This window comes from Malaya genurostris, chromosome 2 (assembly GCF_030247185.1).
Source record: "Malaya genurostris strain Urasoe2022 chromosome 2, Malgen_1.1, whole genome shotgun sequence".
NCBI classification, from domain to species: domain Eukaryota; kingdom Metazoa; phylum Arthropoda; class Insecta; order Diptera; family Culicidae; genus Malaya; species Malaya genurostris.
In genome coordinates this window covers 232,821,897-232,845,933 of record NC_080571.1, presented here as the reverse complement: position 1 = coordinate 232,845,933, position 24,037 = coordinate 232,821,897, and the positions used below count along the sequence as shown (strand labels likewise).

The window sequence follows — 24,037 nt, the reverse complement described above, 5'->3', positions numbered from 1 at the left end:
AGTAGTATTGTATTACGTATGGGACCGGAAGACCTTTCATTTGAATATAAGTTTGTGGAAATCGGTCAAACTATCGCTGAGAAAAGTGAGTGAGATCCATTCTGGTATATATGACCACTATTTCCGGTACTTCCAGAAGCGGATACCGGGAACCAGGATAGCCGGAATCGGTTTGTTTAGTTGCCTCTTGATAATGACTATCGATTCGTGTAGTTTTGAGACCAGTTTAGAAATTTTGTTACGTATTTTGTTTCGCCGGTTTAAGTGACGGTGTACAATATTGAACACACTTTACCCTATAACTCCGGAACCGGAAGTCGGGTCAAAAAAATTCTTCTACATTTTTTCGCTTCACCTCATATTCTGAGTATTTCACGGTCCTTACCAAAATAGATACAGTTTTTCAATGATCGGTGCTGTGTGGAATTTAGAACGAGTCATCAAGAGAAATTCGCTCCCGCACTGGTGTACATTCTATGTTAAATTAATCATGCCAGTTTTTGTTGCTGAGATGATATCCGTCTCTTTTTGGCACTGATAGAATCGTGTAAAAAGTTGCTAGAGAGCGTTCTTTGATACTATAAAAGACATTCTTACTAAGAAGAATGTTCAAATTGGTAAGATCAATATCAATTTAAAATGTAAGCATCGTCTCTCCAAGTCACCAAAAGTTCCTTAGGACCTGAAAATATCCACTTTATTAGAGCTCTAAAGTACGTGTGGCACTTTTTGACAACTTGAACGTATAGAACAAGTTCTGAAAAAACTTTCTCGATGCTTAAAGCTGTACCAAGAACTGCTTCAACATTAAAGTATCGGTAATTCCTCAAAAACGGACTGTTCAAAATGCTTTGTATTGCAGCTCGAGCCAAATTTCTTTTACGAACTCAATTTTTACTTAACTTCACATGTTTACATTAAATTTTGGTGATGTTTCTTTTTCTGAGCTAAAACGAATGTATGTCGAATTCCGTTTATTGTAGGTTAAGTAATCAGAAAAATATTGGAGAGAAACGTCAACCACCTAGTCGATTGACAATTCTGCTCCGAATACATACATTCGAACAAATAATTTCTGGGCGAGACGAAGTTCGACGGGTCAGCTAGTTGAAAATATTTCTGTTCCATTTATATTGTGATAGACCTATCTGTCTAATGATTAACAAATTTTCAAAATCGGACTTCTAACAGTTGAGATATGACCAGTCAAATTAAGCGTTCCCACTTTTTTTCGACGAACCTAAGTTGGAACTTTTTTTAATAACTTTGAATCGAATATTCGGTTTGCCGGTTTGTTTCAAATGGATTTTATTTCGTATAAATTTATCTTTCTAATAGTAAAAAAAATTGAAATAGGTCCAAAAATGACTTAAATATAGTCAGTCAAAATTAGCGTTCCCACTTTTCATGGTACTGTTGGTAGTCCGCGTAACTCTTTACCCCCCTGGTTAATTGAAATTTAGCGTGGCGTAATTTATGCATGACGCCTTTTGGAAAATTTTATGGCCGCCATTTTGATGTTCTATACCAAATATAGCACTTAATGACATCTAATAAACTTCTAAATACAAAAACGAGGTAATATGATGGAATTTTATGGTTAACTTTATCATCTTTCCTTTATGAATTCGATATATAAATATGGTTCACTTTCATAACGTGTGCACAATGCTACATACATATTCAAGAAAACCGACAGCTTGTTCATTGACATCAAATTAAAGAATATCAAAATGACCGCTTATTCATTGCGGAATTCATTCCATCCGAATAGATTTAATGCTGACCGTAAAGCTGGTTTCAACATTTTCTTGAATTTTGAATCATTTCGAAAAAGATTTAACGCGGGCTCTTTACTTTGCTTTATAAATCTGATTCTTTACTTTGCTTTATAAATCTTATGAAGAATTGGCAAGAATATGCTCTTATTGTGGTTCCTACTGAAAACCACAATAATAGCATATTTCTTCCAATTCTTCATAAGATTTAAAAAGCAAAGTAAAGAATCAGATTTATAAAGCAAAGTAAAGAACCTGCGCTGAATCTTTTTCGAAATTTTCCTGGAGTTTTAATTAAAACTTTAAAGATTCATGATGCAGCATTGAACAGAGCTACAAGTATTTACATGGTGTTCTATCTTTTATGTCGGTATGTAAACGCTGAATAACTTCCACAACCGAGCGATTGCATCAGATATGTTTTGGAAATGTCAATTCAATACAACAACGTGCTGAAATAAAGACTGTCCCAGAAAGTATGGACGCACTTTAATTTCGCTGTAAATAATTCACAAGTGTTAGATATTCAAATTTTATTCGATATACTGACAATATTAGATTACAATAATTGAATACTATTCTCAACATTTGCTACTTAGCCATTGTAGACTAGCTGGCACACCTTCTTGCGAACGTTCCTCATTGAATTCCGTACAGACTTCTTGGCGACTTGCCAGACCATAGACCATTATAGGTTCGAAGATTCAAACGTTCTTTAGCACGAAGAACATTTGACTTCGAAGTGCCCACTTTTTTGGTCACATCCCGAACTGAAACCTCCTTCTTTTGCTCGAACGCTTTCAGTATATGATTATCCAACTGAGGGTTAGCAGGACCTTTTTTTCGACCCGTTTTCGGTTTATCCTCGAAGGTGTTATCCTCACCGAACTTCCTGACTGCATTTCGCAGGGCTTTTTCACTTACTCCTTCCTTTTTTGCTATCTTTCTCAGTGACAGTCCGCGTTCTGTGCCTCATTTGTACACAATTTTTCGACGTTGTTCTGCTGAAATTCCACGCATTTCGAAACAAACTAATGAAAACGAATAAACAACTGCACAAGTGGTTAGAGAAGAGTGTAAGTAACAGGATGCAACCATAAAAATTGACAGATTCTGAGCCATTGCAAAATGGTAGCGGTTTTTGGTTGCGTCCATACTTTGTGGCACAGTCTTTAGTGACACTTTACATCGAAAATAGTCGTTCCATTGTGTTAACTCAACGTGCATATCGGAAAAAATATTACAACGACATTGAGTGGCCACCAAGATCACCTGATTTAACCCATTCGGACTTATTTTTGTGGGGTTATCTGAAAATCGACACTAGAACACCCGAGATGCTCGAATAGGTAATGGCAAACTCAGAAAAATGAAGTTAATTCGTTATTGCTATTAAAGCTGACCACTTAATTGATTTTTTTTTCAAAAACTATTCCAAAAACATTGTAAGGAATCAAACTGAATAAAAATACAATCGGTTGTTCAAAGTAATTCAATGTTTACATACCGACATAAAAGATGGAGCCAGTGCAGTAAAATTTCATTCAATTCAAATGAAACCGAAATTGAAACACACTGACGATATCTCTACTGCAGTAAGCTTCACACTCTGATACACACAAAGTTCACTGACGTACCGAACGGCCAGCATTCAGTTCATCACTCGTTTCTCTTCCAATCGAAGCTCAGTTTAACCACCGTCGGTTATTGTCTTGAAGTAACAAAATATCTCTTTCAATAGTGTGAGAGCGGCCTTCAAATTAGGTTCATGTAAACATTCGAATTGGTTCGGGGTAATAAATGAAAGGCAAACCAGATAGCTGAAATATCTATTACAGAATACACATAAATTAATAATTTCCTCCTTCAGTTTTCATTTTTAATTCTTTACTCCATTGAAAATTCTATTCATTCGAACTTGCTCACTACCAACAGCGAAGACAATGAGGCAGCTAGACTACTTGGCACTTGAAACTTCAGTTGCTTCAGTTGAAAATGGCAGAAAATGTCAATTGAATTTGTATCGATATGTTGACGGTCAGTGGTAATAAATTTCATTTTCATCTGAAATTATTCGATTGAAAATGAAATTTTACCGCACTGGATGGAGCTCCCTTTATTTATACAAAAAATGTTATTTGGGATTCAGAAGTCGGGTTTCACAGTGATTGCATTACGTTACTCTGTGAAAAAGGTGATAAGAAATATAACCTATCGCCTTAGCAAAAAATGTAGTTTTTGCAGAAAGGCATGAATTATAACAATTGTAATTTATTTTCGATTTTGTGTTAAGATACTAGAACCTGTCTTGAATTTATTTTAACCATTTCGTTCATTGATAATATCTCAAGTCAATGATTTTATTTCAATGCCGAATGTTTTCAACAATTTTAAGAGCTTAAGAATAGGATTAATAACACATGGACCGAAAAAATCCGGGCCTAACAAAGAGAACACAACTTTTTGGATTCAAAGTTAATTTTATTCATCAACGTACTCTCCAACAAGAGCAATGCAATCATTCTAGCACCGCTCTAACATTTCACTTTTGTAAAAAGATTTATCTTTTGCTTAAAATAGGCGTCAGTTTCAGCGATAACCTCTTCATTCGTGCGAAATTTCTTACCGGCGAGCATTTTTTCAGGTCTTCGAACAGCCAGTAGTCACTGGGAGCCAAATCTGATGAATACGGTGGATGTGGTAGCAATTCGAAGTTCAATTCATCATCAACACGTTCTCGTGTTTGGTCAACAGTGAGCAATCGTGACACCCACTTCGAACAGACCTTTCTTATAGGCAAATGCTCATGCAATATAAAACCAACACGTTCTTTTGATATCTTTACGATGTCGGCTAACTCACGCAACTTTACTTTTCGTTCATTCAAAACGATTTGCTTGAACGGTTTTTTTCCCATCAAGAAGCAGTGTAAAATTAAAACACGAAATTGTTTTTGATCCATTGTTCTGAAAATAGCAAAAGTAGCGTCACTCTTAGCACAGTAAGTTACAAACTAATGAATAGAATATCATGAAATTTAAGCAGCGGTCTTTTGAAGGTTAGTATTAACTGAAAAAAGCTGACTGAAATGAAACTAGCTCCATCTATGTGATAAGCCCGGTACTTTTCAGCCCATGGGTTATCATACTTTTGTTGAAAAACATGCTTCTCATCCAGAGGAAGTTTTTGTTCCATGAAGGTTTCCATTTTATTCCATCCACGGTAGTTTCGAAATAACATCGCTCCTACCATCACTCATTTCCCAAAATGCTGTTGCAAGCTCGGGGAATAACACAAAAAATCATCGCTTTCCTGTTGCTCTTTCTTGGAAACAATCAAGCTTCGCTACATTTAAAAGCTGTACCGAAACCGTCATTATGGTAAAGTCTCCTCGGGCCCATTAAACCCCAATCAGTTGCTATCAAAAATGGCTCCGCCATAAATCGCACAATCCCCAAACGGAAGGACAAAAATAAACCGTATCACTTTTTTACTTTTAATCGAAAAACTTTCCTCGGTTGGTCCCAAATTCATTCGACAGACAGCACACGACCATGGCCAGAGATCATTCCATTTGCTGGTGCGCTTCTGCACGTAGCTCCAATAAAATCACCCCCAGAAATGAGATTAATTAATATATTTCCACAAAGCTTCCACTTTTGCCGGTTCACAACTCCGCAAAGTGGAAAAGTCGAAGCAGAAACAAGATCAAAGCAGACGTCACCAGCACCCGGCAACGACGACCGCAAAGAGTTGTCGCATTTAATTCGTTGGACGTGGAGGGAAATAATCATCAAATCAATCATATCATTCGCAAATTATTATTCGGATGAAAGCTTTAGCTATTTTTAAAAGCAGTTTTTCGTCTTCTGATAACTTTTTTTCGAGTTCCCACACAAATCAATATCAATATTCATATCAGAGGATACCCTTCTTTCACCGTGTAATCCCTTAATCATAAATTGGTGAAAATCTTTATACGAAAATTTCTTCTCCGAAGCTGCCGAAAGTTTACTACACGGTTATAAATTAGATTTTAAATATTAATTGTTTAATTCAGAATTCACTATTTTATTAATGTGAACACATGGATGAACAAAACAAGTTGAGCCCCGGGGAGTGATGACGAGTGGTCGTCTTTCGAGTTTGCCGAAAGAGCACGAATCCGAATGAACGGTCACAACTCAGGCTGACACGCGGAGCAATGCCCTGGTATTTACGCCCCGTAATTTCGGTAAAATACCCCCATGAATACCGCAAGAATTTGTGCCAATTTTCTCCATGCTGGAAAATTATTACGGTCGGGTTTTTTTGCCTCATTCCGACCGACTTCCGGGACCACCTTTCCGACAAGGCACACCACATTCCTCATCGGTTTGATGGTTCCGTGTGTGGTTTTGGGGATAACGGGACAAGGTTCCAGTTGACTTTTGGAAGCTAGATTCACACAGAAGACCAAACACGAAACGCAAACATATGGAATACGTGTACAGCGAGGGGCCACAGGGAGGGGGCTACCCGTGAGCTTCGCGTTCAACAAGTGAAACAAACGAGATTACATATACTCGAGTTATGTGGTGGAAATCGGGTTAAAAATCGGGTGAGTTTGGCACGGGTCGGGTCAGCAATACATAATTGAGCTCGAATATTATGAAGTGAAAGGGAATTATTTCGGCGACGGTTATTCTAATGGATACTGAAATATGTTTTTCATAACAACCTCAATTTTTGATTTTTGGCAAACTTTATTCAACAATTTCCAGCGTAATAGTGCAGCTACTTTACAATAAATTGAAATTAATTCTATATTCAACATATTCAACGATTACCAAAACAATAAACTACAAGATTCGATATGAAATAATGTGAAATCGACTTTTACGCTCAAAACAAGAGTTGGTTATGTATCTCAATAATAAAATTGTTTTAATTTTGCCGTACATATCAACTCGAGAAACAATGATATTCATTTTTTTATTACTTCTTTTTTCCTTGAACGAAAACATCACGTCTACTAATGGGTGTGTTTTTAAGGTTTTGTTGATTTCAAATTTGCATAAAACACATGCTAAATCGTGAAATGGCCAAATTTTTTATATTTGGTAGTTAATTTCTAGGCATTTTACGTTTAAATATAGCTTGGGACATATGGCCGCCACGACTATTTATAACAAATGCCATTCTGGGGGTCCAATTTTCGACAACTTTTCAAACTTTTGAGTTTGTATTTCATCAATGGCATGTTGAATGTTGGTTTCTAAAGCATCAATCGTTGCTGGTTTATCCACCTATTATCCAAATTCTCGAAATAATGTTGTCATTAAAAATGTTTCAAATAAAGAGATAGCTTTTTGGTCAATTGGTTTCTCGTCAAAACATTTATTTTTCGTTAAAGGCCAACGTTTCGAAGGTTATACCTTCATCTTCAGGGCAACTGTAATTTTATGTATTATTTAGTCACACAATTTTTTTCACAAAATACAATAATTTTATAAAATATACTCACAACGACCACAAATATTTTTCGTCAAGTATGGTGTAACATTTATAATAGTTGGTTGAAAAACGGCTACTCTACACTAAAACACAAAAACGAGACATACGAATGCAATTTGTTTAGAAATTTCAATTCAAATTATTTGTTTTGCCAAGAACTTACACAAGCACTTCCCACGCACATCGACTTCGATTGAGCACTGAAATATTGCAAACAGCGAATATGGAAGACAGTAGAGCAAAAATTATAGTGAAACAGATGAGAAATCATTGATAGCGAAATCGGAGGCGAGATTGACAGTTAATGTGTGAGAGAGAGAGCAACAGACCGGAGTATACAGCATTCAAATTATGCGTGTCGGTCCTGAAGTTAATGGTTGAACTGTCAGTAAAAATATGGCACATTTCTAATATTTGTAAAGCATTAGTTCTTTTTTTTTTGATCGAGAATTCTGGTTTTGTTCAGATCAAAACTGTGTTCATTGTCGATCATATTACCATATTACCATTAATGCGATTTTTTAAACTCATCTATTTTGCTCTATATCTTTTCGGAAACCGACAATTTGATTTTTTTATATCTGGTCTGTTGCTCTCTCACACACATTAACTGTCAATCTCGCCTCCGATTTAGCTATCTATCATTTCTCGTCTGTTTCACTCTAATTTTTGCTCTACTGTCTTCCATATTCGCTGCTTGCAATATTTCAGTGGACAATAGAAGTCGATGTGCGTGTGAAGTGTTTGTGTAAGTTCTTGGCAAAACAAATAATTCGAATTGAAATTTTTAAACAAATTGCATTCGTATGTCTCGTTTTTGTGATTTAGTGTAGAGTAGCCGTTTTTCAACCAACTATTATAAATGTTACACCATACTTGACGAAAAATATTTGTAGTCGTTGTGAGTACATTTTGTAAAACTATTGTATTTTGTGAAAAAATTTCTGTGACTAAATAATACATAAAATTACAGTTGCCCTAAAGATGAAGGTATAACCTTCGAAACGTTAGCCTTTAACGAAAAATAAATGTTTTAACGAGAAACCAATTGACCAAAAAGCCATCTCTTTTTTTGAAACAACATTAACTGGTCGCACCCGCATTAAATAAAGTTAAAAATGCCCTTTCAAAAAGTCGATTATTTCGGTCACAGTATGACAAGTGGCACCAACCTGTTGAAACCACATTTTGTCCAGATCCATATCTTTAAGATATGTAAACAAAAATTCATTATCATGATTCTGTATCGATTTCCATTTCCACAGGATTATCTTTGCTCCAAATACGACGACTTTTCCTGTTGCGTCAAAAATGCGCCTCATCACTTAAGTGAAATTCGCGCTATATACAGTTTTAATTGAACACTAATTTTGAAAATAGATTTTCACGATTTGGAAACGTCTGGAGTTGACCTATTCATGATGATTTGACAAACAATACTGACTAGAGACGTCACTTTACACTGTCAAAACAACTTCCAGACAACAGAGTAAAACCTGTTTTAATCAGATATTCCTCGAAATGCTACAAGCTTAAAAAGTTTAGAAAAAAGTTTAGAATATTTCTGTTGCACATTTGTATTTAAGTTAGTGAAAATCTATTCAATCATATGTGAAAAGGTGAAGTGAGCTCCATTTCATCACATTTCATTACTATTGTCGGTACTTCCGGAACCGAAAACTGGATATCGGCTTTGTGACGTTCGACTCATTCAACCATAAATTAATTTAAGTTTACGTTTCGTCTTCGACTCATCAGTGCGTCAGCAGGTTATGCTGACGCAAACCCCCGGATCAACATAATCCGCTGAGCAGACGTAAAGTTAATGCTACTTGCAAGACACTTTTTTTGTACACAAGAAGTGTAACGTCTAAACTGACGTCTCGAACGAAACAAGTTTCGGCTTACTGGCCGTACAGATTGTGATAATTTGAAGGGGAAAAAGCTTGCTTTTACCCCCAAATTTATGCTAGGTGCACATAACCATTTTAAATTAAGTTTACGTTTCGTCTTCGACTCATCAGTGCGTCAGCAGATTATGCTGATTATGGATTATGTTGATCCGACTGATGGGTCGAAGACGAAACGTAAACTTAATTTAAAATGGTTATGTGCACCTAGCATAAATTTGGGGGTAAAAGCAAGCTTTTTCCCCTTCAAATTATCACAATCTGTACGGCCAGTAAGCCGAAACTTGTTTCGTTCGAGACGTCAGTTTAGACGTTACACTTCTTGTGTACAAAAAAAGTGTCTTGCAAGTAGCATTAACTTTACGTCTGCTCAGCGGATTATGTTGATCCGGGGGTTTGCGTCAGCATAATCTGCTGACGCACTGATGAGTCGAAGACGAAACGTAAACTTAATTTAAAATGGTTATGTGCACCTAGCATAAATTTGGGGGTAAAAGCAAGCTTTTTCCCCTTCAAATTATCATAAATTAATATTACCTACACATTTTTTTACGATTCTCTAAGACGATTTGAATTTTGGAAAAAAATTGTACCGGTAGTCGGACTTGGATAAAATTCAGCAAATCATTGATGGCACTGTCAATGGTTTATTTGGTTATAAACACTTTTGGTCTGCAAAATTGAGAAAATCACTAGCCAACATAAAGAGGTAGCTTATGAACAAAGTACTCTTGAAATTGACATTTTTACACTATCTACCCTACATCCGGAACCAGAGGTTTGAAATTGGATCGTTCTTATGGCATCTTAAGACCTACCATATCCGAAAAAGTGGGTGACAACCCTGTAATTCCAGAACTAGAAATCGGATCCAAATGAAGTTTCGGAACTTTGTATGGGACCATAAGACTTTTTATTTGAATCTAACTTAACAAACTTAGTTGAGAACTACTCCGTTAGGGGCGCTTTGAAAAGAGCATGAAATAATTCATATGTTTAAGATAGAGAAAACACATGAAATATCGCGAATATTTTAGTATCTGGAATCTTCTGGAACATTTTTTCGAGAGACTCAAAGTTTATAAACAAGTTAAAAGTATATTTCGGAACCACTATCAGATGGAGTTAGTGTGCTTACTATGGTACAAATTTCGATATCAAAATTATGCTGTAGTTCGAACGAAAACTAAAAGACTTAGAGCGACTTAGTTCTCTACAAAAATGTTCGGAATGAAGCGGTCTACATTACGAAAATCATATTAGGTCAAAAGTCACCCACTCAGTGGTGCTAGTATCTTTTTATTCACGAGCCCGCTGCGGAGGTCGTCAAATCTCGAATCGTGCTGCATCGTTTTATTTCAATTTTATGTTTAATTCAGGTATGACCTATCAATATTGATCCACATTACGCAGAAAACTTCAGCGATCCAAACACTCAAAATGGGAATGACAGTACTAGTCCGTTTAACCCCCTTTACCCCAATTTAATTTGTCAGTTGTATCTATAGGTGAACTTTCTTTCGCATTCCGATAGGAGGCTGATTGCAATTTATTTAAATCGATTGAGATTACGAAGAAAGCTCTAAAAATAGAGTACAAATAGGCTCAATGACCGGACGAATCTTGTTATACCATTTTACCCCAATTTATTTCATAAGTCGTACTTCTGGTTCAAAAAGAATACTTTTTAGGGCTTTCTCCGTAATATCAATCATTATTAATTAACTGCAATCAGCATTCTTTCGGTATGCGAAAGAAAGTTTAACCAGAAATACGACTTTTGAAATAAATTGGAGTAAAACGGGTTAAACAGGCAACTACTATCACTCCCGTTGTATTTCATTCGATCACAGATGTTGTGTACGTAATATGAACCGTTACTGATAAATCGTATTGGATCTGCTTTTGGATTGTAGATCATATTTCAACTGAACATTTTAACTTGAACTCGAATATTATAACTCGAATATTATAACAACTTTATTGCATTGTACTATGGTCCGAAACGGGAAATTAGCGTGACAAAAATATTTTCACTATTAAATATTAGTTTTTCGTAGTTTGTGTCTTCACAAAAGTTGTTTGCAATTAAATGGCGCTCCTTTTGATGAAAAAGGTACTAGGGGTGTCCTCATTTAGATTGAGATCTGAAATCTAACTTTCTTAATTGAACTCAAAAATGATTTTGTTGTACAATAAAGTTGTAGGAAATTTTATTTTGAGCAACTTTGTTGGAAAAACCACTTCTCTAGCTCTTTATTTAATCGAGTTCAATTTTCCCGAGTAAAAGTAGGGTGACTCCTGTAAAATCACTTGTTTCGTTCTAACTTTTTTTGTGAAACGTTCTACGAAAAAGTTATCTTCAGAAGAGTTGTTGAACTAATCATTGCGCACAATTTTGCTTAACCAAGCTATTTCATATGGGCTACCAGTAAAAAGTTACGATTGCTTTTTGATCAAAAACTAGTCAAGCTTTATATATCAATATTCATTAGATGCCAGATCGATAAAAATGTATCCTATTCGGTTCCTGAATGGTCATAATATAAGTAAAAATTTAAGAGAAAATTGGAAGGCTGTAGTTTTTGTGTGTCTCATTTCTCGAAAGGACAATGTATAGAATACGTGTAGAACTATTTCGATAGTATTATTTTGCTGAAGGAAGTATGTTGATACGTTAAGGCGTTTAAGAGTTATGTAATGTGTTTGAGTTTTTTAAAGGTATGTTTTTAAAACTAATTTAAATAAGTTAAAAAAATAACACCCTTCCAATTTGCTTTTAAAATTTTACTTATATTATGTCCTTCCAGGCATAGGATACAATTTTATCGATCTGGCATCTAATGAATATTGATATTTGAAGCTTGACTAGTTTTTGATTAAAAAATAATCATAACTTTTTACTAATAGTTCATATGAAAAAGCTTGGTTGATCAAAATTATGCGCAATGATTAGTACAACAACTCTTCTGAAGACAACTTGAATTTTCAGGAGCCACCCTACTCTTATTCGGGAAAATTGATGTAACTCGATCAAATGAAAAGCTAGAGAGGTGTTTTTTAGCAAAGTTGCTCAAAATAAAATTACCTACAACTTTATTCATTTTTGAGTTCAATTAGGAAAGTTAGATTTCAGATTTCAATCTAAATGAGGACCACCCTAGTAACATTTTTCATAAAAAGGAGCGCCATTTGATTACAAACAACTTTTGTAAAGACACCAACTACAAAAAAACTAATATTTAATAGTGAAAATATTTTTGTCACGTTAATTTCCCGTTTCGGACCACTGTGCAGTGCCATATGCATTGAACCACCAACCCGGGAGATTCTACGGGTAGGTTAGGTTAAGCTAAGTGTTGATATGTCATACGAATCGTTCATAGGTTATGTGCAAAAAAATGAGTGGCAAGAGAAAAGCAAATGTGGCATTGGCGTAGGCAAACTTGGACCGCGATTAAAGCTTGCGAAATCTATTTTATTTAATCGTTGTTTTGGGCATTTTCGAAAATTAAACCAACAGTTCAATTTGAATAGTGATTAAAATTTAGCGATTGTGAAGCAGACGATAAAATTTTTATTTCAACTGCGAATAATAACAACCATACTCTCCGGTATGATTGTTAAGGATGTATCACTTAAGTCGACTTAACTTAAACGTTTGCTCTGCGGTTCTTGTTGATCTGCTATGTTCGAATTGAAGTAACAGTCACTGATTAGTCGGCATGGTATGAACATCAGCCAACAGATTGACAAATGCATCTTATCCTGACAAGTTTCATTCAAACTTACCGAAACTTTCCTTCTCATTTTTGGCGTAACTCGAACCGTTACGTGGGATGATCACCGTGAGCAGCACACACAACACTTGAAACCACCGGAAACTGTTGGTAGTGCCGACGATTCCCTGTCGAACGACGTGAATAAAACACCCGAACCAACACTTCGACGTGGTTCCCCAGCTGATGAATGAAGCTTCTAGCAGACGCAAAGCAAGATGTCGCGGAACATCATTACCGGCGCGATTAATGGTCATTGTTGGTGAAGTGGGACATTTTTGTGATGCTCGCTGTCCGAATGCATTCTTCCGTGCCGGTCGGTGATGGTATCCTCATCGGTTTTGGCAAGTCTGGTTGTTGTTGTTGCTGTGGCTGGAACTTCTCCGCCGGTGGCTAGACAGTTCGTGGACAGGATCACAGTGCCGTTCGGTTGACATGACATGAAGTTAATCCACTGATGGATTTAATTAGTTGCTCTGGTTTCGTAAATATTTCTTTGGTGTTCCGTTGTTGGATTTATCTGTAGGAAAATAAAAGAAAAAATCAATGTAAAACTGGATCGAATTTTTCTTCTTGAAGTTACTACAGCTCTTAGAATACCGAAACCGTCTTGGCTTCTTCTTCAACAACCATCTTTGAATCTGGTTTTGAAAAAATATGCAAAAATATTACTGCGCCGCTTTGTATTAATTTTAGGATGAAACCAAATTTTGTGACATTGGTTTTGAAATCCCAAAACTTTTCCACGTTTGATCACGCATCAAAATTAAAGTCAAATAATTAGAATCTCTGAAACGACGAGCTGTTACATACATACACGCACATACACACACACACACGCACATACTGTGACAAGATCAAACACCTTCCGGCAAGACGAAAAAAGTTTTCGGTTCTCTTCGTCCGCATCAACCATCAAACCACTTTTGAAGCATCGAGACGTCAAAAAGTTTGCTATCTGTTACTCTGTTCAGAAGCACGACTTCACCTATGAACTATGGGGCACAGACAAACAGGCAGGACACTATAAGTACACCCAAACCTCCGTTCATGTACACTTTTTTATGTAATCTCCTTATACATAATACTTTTCACGAATCAAATCCCAAATACCGTATCGTTTTTTACGAGCCAAATCCCAAATTAACTTTTTTTTACAAACCTACTTCGTAAAAAGAGATTTTTGCATAAAATGAAAACGATTTCCGCGCCTTTAAAATCCCTTTTAAACCACAACATGGATATTATTGAAAAGGGTTCGAAGAGCAGATTCTGGAAATTGATATTCCTTAAAACCCCCTGCAGTATGGGTATTTTCGTAACAGGTTCGATCAATAGACGATAATTAATAGATCCAAGATGACGACTTCCGGTTTATAGAGATTTATTGAAAACTCCTAAAATTGGGTTACTTTTGGAACGAATTTGATTATTAGGTTCAAGAAAATAATCTTTGAGGTTGTTTAGAAATTCAAGATGGCGACTTCTGGGTCATCGATATTTTTTGGAACCCCCTTTCAATATGAATATATTTGGAACATGTTTGAAGAGCAGATGCCGAAAAACGATGTTTGAGCTGGGTTCGAAATTCAGTATGGTGATTTCCGGTTTATCGATATTCCTTAACAACCCTAACAATATGGATATTATATTCACATTATAAGAGATTTCAAGGATAATTATTAAACCGGAAGTCGCCATCTTGGATTCCGGATCGACCCCAAACATCGGTTTTCCGCTGTCTACTCATCAAATCCGTTTCGAAAATATCCATATTGTTAGGTTTTACGACATTCACTGCACAAACTTTTTGTACGAAGTAAGTTCCAAGTAACGTAAAATTTTTTTTACGAAATAACTTGATTAACGAGCCCCCGTTTATTTCGTAAATGGAGATTTCGGTGTAATTTATTCTAAAAATATACATATATATTCTTTTGAGACATAGGCTCTATCTACATTGTACATTGTATCCGACTAGTAAAAATTTTCCCGGAAGACCTAGCGTCATATACCATTTGACTCAGTTCGTCGAGTTGAACAATGGCTGTGTGTATATCCCTCATTTTTCTCAGCGGTAACTGGACCGATTTTCCCAAACTTGGCCTAAAATGTTTCATGGTCCTATGGACTGTCATTGAATTTCATCCAGATCCACCTTCGGTTGCGGAGCTACAGGGTGAAATGTGTTAAAAAGGCGGGTGGGTAATGTCAGAGACATAACCCGATTGACGTGAATACGAGTAACATTGCCTCGTATAAACTCATACTATCAACTCCAACAAACGACAAATACAAGTCAAAATTAAACTAAATAAAAGATATATAATAATAATAAGTTCAATGTCAAATATTATAACACACAACCAAAATAACGCAAATAATAGAAATAATTCTTCACAATAAAGCAGGCGCTATCCAATATAATAAACATTTAAACTAGAGATGTGTTACAAAGCAGTGGAAATATCTATGAAGAATATTATTCCTTGTATCTAGAACCTAGAATCGTGACCTCTACCATCAATATAATAACATACAATTTTGCCCCACCCGCCGTATTCCCCAGATGTCGCCCCTTCTGACTTCCACCTATTTTGTTCAATGGCACACGGCCTGGCAGATCAACATTTTCAATCCTTCGAAGAGTTGGAAAAATAGATTGATTCATGGATAGCGTCAAAAAAGGACTCCTTTTTTCGAGCCGGGATCCGAAAATTTCCGGAAAGATGGGGGAAAGTTGTCACTTTTAGGTGGCTTTAAACAAGCTTTTATCGTGTGAAATGTATTTACATTACATGTGGCTTTAATCAAATTTTGAATAATAATAATTGTTCATTTAGTACAGGGGCTCGATATAGACCTCTTGGGGTTGATTCTTTTTTGCGGTGGTCGACGTTAACTGACTATGGGGGTCGAAGAGGTCTAGAAATCTCGTCTACTATTGTTTAATATAAGTTGTCAATGGGGGTCTGAGGCCTGAGCTAATTTTAGTAAAGGGGTCCATGACTCAAAATAGTTTGGGAACCCCTGATCTAGTTGGTGAAAGTGATATGATCACTCAAATTTTTACTTTAAGCACCCTATCTCCGGATCAAGAATTTGGATCTAAATAAAAATCGGGTTGTTAGAATGGCAGCTGACAACCTCTAAATCTAAATTCTAAAATCTAGAATCTAAACTGATAAAAATCGGCTGAGCCATTTTCGAAAAAAAGTTACTGACATTATTTTAACCTTTTTGGTGCATATAACCCTGTCATTCCAAAACCGGAAGTCGGATCAAAATGAAATTCTGAAACTTTGTATGAGATCATAAAACCTTTTCTAGGAATCTAAGTAAAAAAGTTTTTCTTATGTAGGCATATTGTTTTATATAATGTAAATGATATTTTCGGAACGAATGATGAGGAAAAGGTTGTAGAAAAAGTGATGGTTTAATTAGTTTCAGAATTCAACACGGCGACTTCCGATTGCTCACTTTTCATTACAATCAAGTACAATGTGGGCTTTTTCGGAACGGGATTGATGAGTGGATGTAAGTAAAACGGTAGTAAAAATAATTTCAAAATCCAAGATGGCGACATCCTATTCATCGATAATTCTCGAAACCTGTTACGAAATGGATATTTTCGGAACGGGTTTAAAGAATAGTTGGGTCTCACGAGTAAACACTAGATAGAATGTTGGAAGCTAATCAACGTTGACAACTTCCGGTTTATACTAGTGATGGGCAATACGGCTCATTTCAATGAGCGGCTCTGAACCGAATGCTCTTTCGTAAGAGCCGGTTCAATTGAACGGCTCAGTGGCTCTTTTTCAATAAACGTCAATGTGGAGAAGCGGTTCGAGAGAGTGATTGTGAGAGACACGGAATAGCATGAGCGGTATGGGCGATCTAAAACTGTGTGTCACAACTAGAGGTGTCCGTGTGCGAGGAAGAGGTATATTGAAATAAATTAGTTGAAATTCCATTTGGAAAAAATCTATTTTTCTTCTCCTATTACGACAGAATTCTTTGAAAATTCACTGCTGAATGAATGTTCCTATGTATTTTTGACAGCTTCATTAGAAAACATCATCGTTTAATCAACAACGCAATCAAATTTGGGCGTACACAGACACAAATTGATTGAAGGCAAATTCTTTTAATTTACCGAAAACCGCCATCTTGGATATTAAAACTTCAAACGTCAAAAACCGCTCCCCTGCATCTAGTCATCAAATCTCGTTCCCAGTTTGCTTTCACATCTCATTCAAGTCAGTCGATAAAACAAAACCGCTTACGTTCGAAACGACAGGAACCAGGTACAGTATTGTGTAGTGAATAATAAACGACCTCGAAATGAGTGAACCAAACGAACAAAAGCTACCGTCGCTACGAAAGAATACAATTATTGTTGACATCAGGCAGTGCAAAATTCGACCTTCGATATGAGAACTTGAAGGTTTGCTTAAAAAGCAAATGCATATTGATATTAAACGTGTGCATTTACTTCAATGCAATAGGACAATTAATATTGTTTATATCCAGTTCTATAAAGAGTTGGATACAATTCAATTCGCTAAAGACAATAGTAATGTGCACTATGTGGAGCATGAAAATATCGAGTACAACATTCCAGTATACATGGAAGATAGTGCTATAGAAGTGCATGTGCATGATCTCTCATCAAGCGTCATCGATCCTTGTATTCGCAAAACTATGTCCCAGTACGGAGAGATTCTCTCCATCGAAAAACAAAAGTGGAAGAACTTTTTCACAGGTATCCTAAATGGCGTACGTTTGGTACGCATGCGCTTGAAGAGGCCTGTACCTTCTTATGTGATTTTCCGTCAGGATACAAGAATTCTGTACAAATCACTTGTTACCTATGACAACCAGATGGTCACATGTCAATATTTCCAAAAAGCTGTTCACTATGGTAAGCCATGTGGAAAACTGGACAAGAAGACGTCAGCACTAAAGGACAACAGCGCTCCCTCCACACCAACCCCAAAAAAAATCCCAGTCCGTGGGAGACAGCCATCAACAGCTATGAAGGTTGCTCTTCAGCGAAACCAGTTGTTCCATGTGCAGAACAAGGTACGCCAGCAATAACAATCGTTCCGCCAACAACGGTGACACCGAACCAATGGACGGGAGCGTGAATAGCGAACCACTGCTTCCCCTCATTTGTTGGGAAGCAATGGAAACGCCTCTCAGCCGAGAAAGAAGATGACAACGAGATCCAGCAATAAAAAAAATGATTTTCTTTTTTTTTGTTATACGGTCACGTTAACAGATCGGCTGAATAGTTCGTATCGTTTCTATGAGAGGTCGCCACTAGAATTAAATCAATACCATTTTCAGTTAGTACCAACCTTCAAAAGATACGTGTATAAATTTGACAGCTGTCTGACTATTAGTTTGTGAGATATTGCATTTTGAGTGAAGCTACTTTTGTTATTGTGAAAAAAAATGGAACAAAAGGAATTTCGTGTGTTGATGAAACACTACTTTTTGATGAAAAAAAGTGCCGCCGATACCAAAAAATGGCTTGATGAGTGTTATCCAGACTCTGCACCGGGCGAAGCAACAATTCGTAAGTGGTTTGCAAAATTTCGTACTGGTCATATGAGCACCGAAGACGATGAACGCAGTGGACGTCCAAAAGAGGCTGTTACCGATGAAAACGTGAAAAAAATTCACAAAATGATTTTCAATGACCGTAAAGTGAAGTTGATCGAGATAGCTGACACTCTAAAGATATCAAAGGAACGTGTTGGACATATTATTCACGAATATTTGGATATGAGAAAGCTTTGTGCAAAATGGGTGCCGCGTGAGCTCACAATCGATCAAAAACAACAACGAATTGATGATTCTGAGCAGTGTTTGGAGCTGTTATATCGAAATGAAACCGATTTTTTCGTCGATATATAACAATGGACGAAACATGGCTCCATCACTTCACTCCGGAGTCCAATCGACAATCAGCTGAGTGGACTGCACGCGATGAACCGAACCCAAAGCGTGGAAAGACTCAACAATCGGCCGGTAAGGTTATGGCGTCTGTATTTTGGGATTCGCATGGTATAATTTTCATCGACTACCTTGAAAAGGGAAAAACCATCAACAGTGACTATTATATAGCGTTATTAGAGCGTTTGAAGGACGTAATTTAAAAAAAAACGGCCTCATTTGAAGAAGAAAAAAGTTTTGTTTCATCAAGACAATGCACCGTGTCACAAGTCGATGAAAACCATGCTGAAATTGAACGAATTGGGCTTCGAATTGCTCCCTCATCCACCGTATTCTCCAGATTTGGCCCCCAGTGACTTTTTCCTGTTCTCAGACCTCAAGAGGTCTCAATGCTCGCTGGTAAAAAATTTAGAAGCAATGAAGAGGTAATCGCTGAAACTGAGGCCTATTTTGAGGCAAAGGACAAATCGTACTACAAAAATGGTATCGAAAAGTTGGAAGATCGCTATAATCGCTGTATCGTCTCTGATGGCAATTATGTTGAATAATAAAAACGAATTTTGGTAAAAAAATGTGTGTTTCTAAACGAGTTTAATGAATAAAAAAAAATCTCGTTCACAATATACCCACATTGTAATGGTTTGTAACGATTATCGATGAACCGGAAATCGCCATGATGGAATTTGAAAGGACTTTAAGCATCGTTTTTCAACATTTACTTATCAAACCTGTTCCGAAAATAACCATATTGTGAAGGTTTGTAACGAATATCGCAATACCGGATGATGCCATCTTGATTTTTTTTCAATAAAAGATATTTTGTTCAGGCCGATTGAGATGAGTTTTTAGCTAATTTTTTTTTTTGTATTGGATCTCGTTGTCACTCTTTTTCTAGGGGGAGAGGAGCTTCCATTAACCTCCTGCGAGGATTGAGGCGCAGTTTGTTCGTGTTTTGTCTCGTCATCCATTGCCGTGATATTGTTGTTGATTTCGTTTCTAGTTGCTGTAGATGCGCCTACATTGGCAATATTGACATGTTGCCATCTGATTGTCATAGGTAACAAGTGATATGCACGGGATTCTTGTATCCTGACCGAAAGTTACATAAAAAAGTATAGGCCTTTTCAAGCGCATGTGTAACAAACGTACGCCATTTAGAATACAGAGGAAAAAGTTCTTCAACTATTCTTTTTCGATAGAGAGAATCTCTCTGTATTGGGACATAGTTTTACGAATATAAGGATCGACGACGCTTGAGGGAAGATCATGCACACGCACTTCTATAGCACTATCTTCCATATATACTGGAATGTTGTACTTAATGTTCTCGTGCTCCACATAATGCACATTATTATTGTCTTTTGCGAATTGAATTGCATCTAACTCTTTATAAAACTGGATGTAAACAACATTATTCGTCTTATTGCACTGAAGTAAATGCACACGTTTAATGTCAAGATGCATTTGCTCTTTAAGCAAAACTTTAAGTTGTCGTATCGAAGGTCGAATTTTGCACTGCCTGAAGTCAACAATAAATGTATTCTTTTGTACCGGCGGTAGCTTTTGTTCGTTTGGGTCACTTGTTTTCGAGGTAGTTTTATTGTTCACTACACAATACTGTACTTGGTTTTTTTCGTCCCGAACGTAAGCGGTTTTGTTTTATCGACTGACTTGAGATGTGAAAGCGAACTTATACCATCTTGATGTTTGAAACGATTTCAACTATTTTTTTTTGGCATTGTTGCTATAAATCTGTTCCCAGAATATACAACACGTATGTTGTTAGAGCATATGCTTCTATGTTATGCGGAAACTCTTTTTTATTACGAAGTCGGTTCTTAAAAAAAGTTTTCGTTATTTTGAATTGACAACGTAAAAATAGTTTGAGTAAAAAGTTTTACGTAAACGGAGGTTTGGGTTTGGGTGTTTTCGTGATAACCAAAGCTAGTTCCGTTTCCAACGTAATTGGAACGAGGTAAAACTCTGTTTTCAGTTTTTGTAATTAGACGTCATTCGTAATTTGTCCTACAACGACAGATGTTAACGTTTTTGTTTTTCATGTATTACTGATTTTTTCTGGAAAAAGAAAATTAATCCAATTTGAGTGCTCTGTATGTTTGTCTGTGATGTGGGTCTTATTGGAGGAGCAGCAGGAGCGAGAAATAGCGGTGAGTGCTTCATTTTGAACGTTTCGATATTCGAGCACCATCCAATGGAAAAAACGACTAACTTTCCTTCCGTTTGTAGAGTTTCCACCACCGATCCAACCGAACAAGGATGACTGGACGTTGTGGCGTTGTTTTTGTGAGCTAAAATCTGGAACGCTGCCTTTTCTCAGTTGCCGCGTGTAAGTTCAAGACTCCAGGCCTAAATACACGACGAGTGCCTATTCATCGAAAACATGTTCAAGAATTTTTTTTTCCTTCTGCTCATCCATCACAATGTCAATTGGTTTGTTCTAATCCATCTCGTTCCAACCAAACACAAAGTTGTAGCATACAAATGAAGCTGGGAAGCGTAGATGTTTGTCTGATGCCTCGAGCTATTAACGGAGCGAAGGGAAAACATTCCCGGTAACTCCAGTCATCCCCGCTCTCGCTGTAGACACCCCGAACAAAGAAATGTAGTTAGTCAATTGGGTTCATCATGGCATGGAATGAGTCAAAAACCTTATTGAGTTTATTTGTTCTCCTGAATACTTCAAAAAGTTTTATTTCACAAGTGCTATTCCCGGAGCTTAGCACGTTTGCTAGTGGGCGTGGGTGCCGTATGTGCCAGGTGCATTACCAATGTGGAACGTGCTTTTGGACACCAACACAGTTTTCGGTACTGACCGACCGGAGAAAATCACGTTCGTACCGCAGTAATTATGATTTAACAGTTGCTGGTTTGGCTACTCAGTTATGCAACGTTCTTTCTGCTCGAGTCATACATTTTGTATTCACTATAAATTATTCAATTTCATATGATCCGATATGGATCAAGTTCTGTAACTCAAGTTTTGCAATAATTTCTACATTTTCTATGATCGGGTGTCGTTTTTGGCTATTCAATAGGGGGAAAACTTTTGCGGTCAATTGTCCTTCTGATACCGGTTGGTTGCCGAAAGTGTTCTTCTTGTAGGCGGTGGAAGTTATTCTTGCGACATATTGACGAAGGTCGACTTAAATGCTTTTGGGTTTGCTTGACACATAGTCATTGTGGATGAGAAACTTTTCTTGTTGGCAACTTTTTCGAAGTGGAGCTCTTTTGCCACATTGTTTGCTGTTTAATATTTATAGTGATTTATTTGTTCTGAACTACATTCGATATCGCAACAATATTTACTTACAACCTCAATATTTTTGTTGCGAGAAAATCATCGCTATTCTTTTTAGTTCCTGTTCCAAGATCGGATCCTTTTTCTTTATTGGGTTTAATGCGATGGCATGCCGATAGCACGTAAGAGAGTATCACCCTTCGAAGAAACTCTGTGATTTCACGTCTTATAAGATGCACATAAATGAAGCGTAGAAGTTCACGCAAATTTACTTGCAAGGACATGTACCATTGGAAAATTCCATGATCATTTATTTTGCCCAAGTTGGGGCTAAGTGCCCTTACCATTTTTCATTAGTTTTGTTTTGTCATGTCTCGAGCAGGGCTGAACCAATTTCTCCTAGAAAGCCACCTTTCAGGCGTTGACTTAACGTTGATTGGTCGAATGGCTGACATTTCCAGTCATTGGAATAAGTGAAGTAACCGACAATTCGCACTTTTCATATCCGTTGAATTCACTCGTATTTTTGTTGCTTATATTTGCGCTTTCGGGAATGTTACCGAATAAACATAATTCGGTGAACTATTCGAATCATTCTGGAAATAATTGAACTTATCGAAAGTTCACAAATTTTCAACAAACAAGTTAACTCTGACCCTAGTGATGTTGGGAAAGTTCCAGTTCAAATTTCTGTATATATGAGCAAAAAAATTGAAGAGATATTCTATAGATTTTTATAACAGATTTATTTACAATCGGTATATCTATAAACATTTCTGCAGATCTGAAATCGCTGAGTGTAGGAGAGGAGGATGAATAAACCAACATTAGAAAAAACATAGCTATAAGGTGTAAGGTTATTCCTTGAGAGTTTTAAAATTGTCGATTTGCATTTTTTAGAGAACTGTCTTTGAGTTCATCTAGATCAGCAAGTGTCTGTGTGTGCTTATGTGACAAACGAAGCGATCGTTCCCGTGAGTAAAAGTTTGTTTATTTATTTATTTATTTATTTAGGACACGGAAAGACCGAAATCAGCATTTTGGCGATAAAGTTAGTTGATTTTCTGATTTTAGTTAGTTATTTTTTGAGACAACTAAAAAAATCTTACTCTTGCTAATTTAGATTTTTTAATTCTAATTCCCTTAATAATAATAATAAAATATTTGTTGAAATGGTTATTTTTTTAGTTGAATTCACCAATTAAACGTGCTGTCATTTCTTAGCTAAGGCACGCTTCATATCCATTCAATTAATTTTTTAGTTGAATTAGAGAAATAAAACGTTGTTTTCAACCAACATAAATGGTTGAATTGGTTTCTGCCATTTGCAGCTATATGGCGCTCTGTCACCAAAAAAACGTTAACACCGTAATGACTACTAGCCACTAACGATGGCACACGACTACCGAAAAAAATTTCAGTCACGATTATCTTTTCTATATTGGCAGGTATAAATACGATGTTGTATTGGAGAAAAAGAAATAAGCGAAACATAAACTTCTTTTTGAAAATTTTTCTTCTCAATTGCTGTTTTGTTCATTCGACTTCGCGAAATTGACTATCTCACTGAAAACTTTGAGCACTCGGAAACAAAAACCGAATACAAGTAGTACACCGGACAGCGTAGTCGAGAAGGTTGGAAGATACAAAAAACATCATTTGACATATACAATTAGAGTGCAATATTCGAAACTCACTTCACTGTTCCCCGTGAAAACATTATTACGCACAATCGCTTTAAATGCGCACAAATTCTGAATAAATACACTTTCCACTAACAGTTTACGTCATTTTTACATATCGGTTTAGAAATTTATATATATATATATATATATATATATATATATATAT

At 36.5% G+C, this 24,037-nt stretch overlaps 1 protein-coding gene across 3 annotated transcripts in view; it reads right to left on the bottom strand.

The window, feature by feature from the left end:
* LOC131428130 (neural cell adhesion molecule 1-like) overlaps nt 1–24,037 on the bottom strand; it is a 179,175-nt gene that overhangs the window by 74,693 nt on the left and 80,445 nt on the right. For all 3 annotated transcript variants that reach the window (XM_058591815.1, XM_058591814.1, XM_058591813.1), the window contains one exon: nt 12,977–13,483. In XM_058591815.1, the coding sequence (XP_058447798.1) occupies nt 12,977–13,220 (244 nt within the window). In that variant the 5' untranslated portion in view covers nt 13,221–13,483. The remainder of the gene's footprint in view (nt 1–12,976; nt 13,484–24,037) is intronic.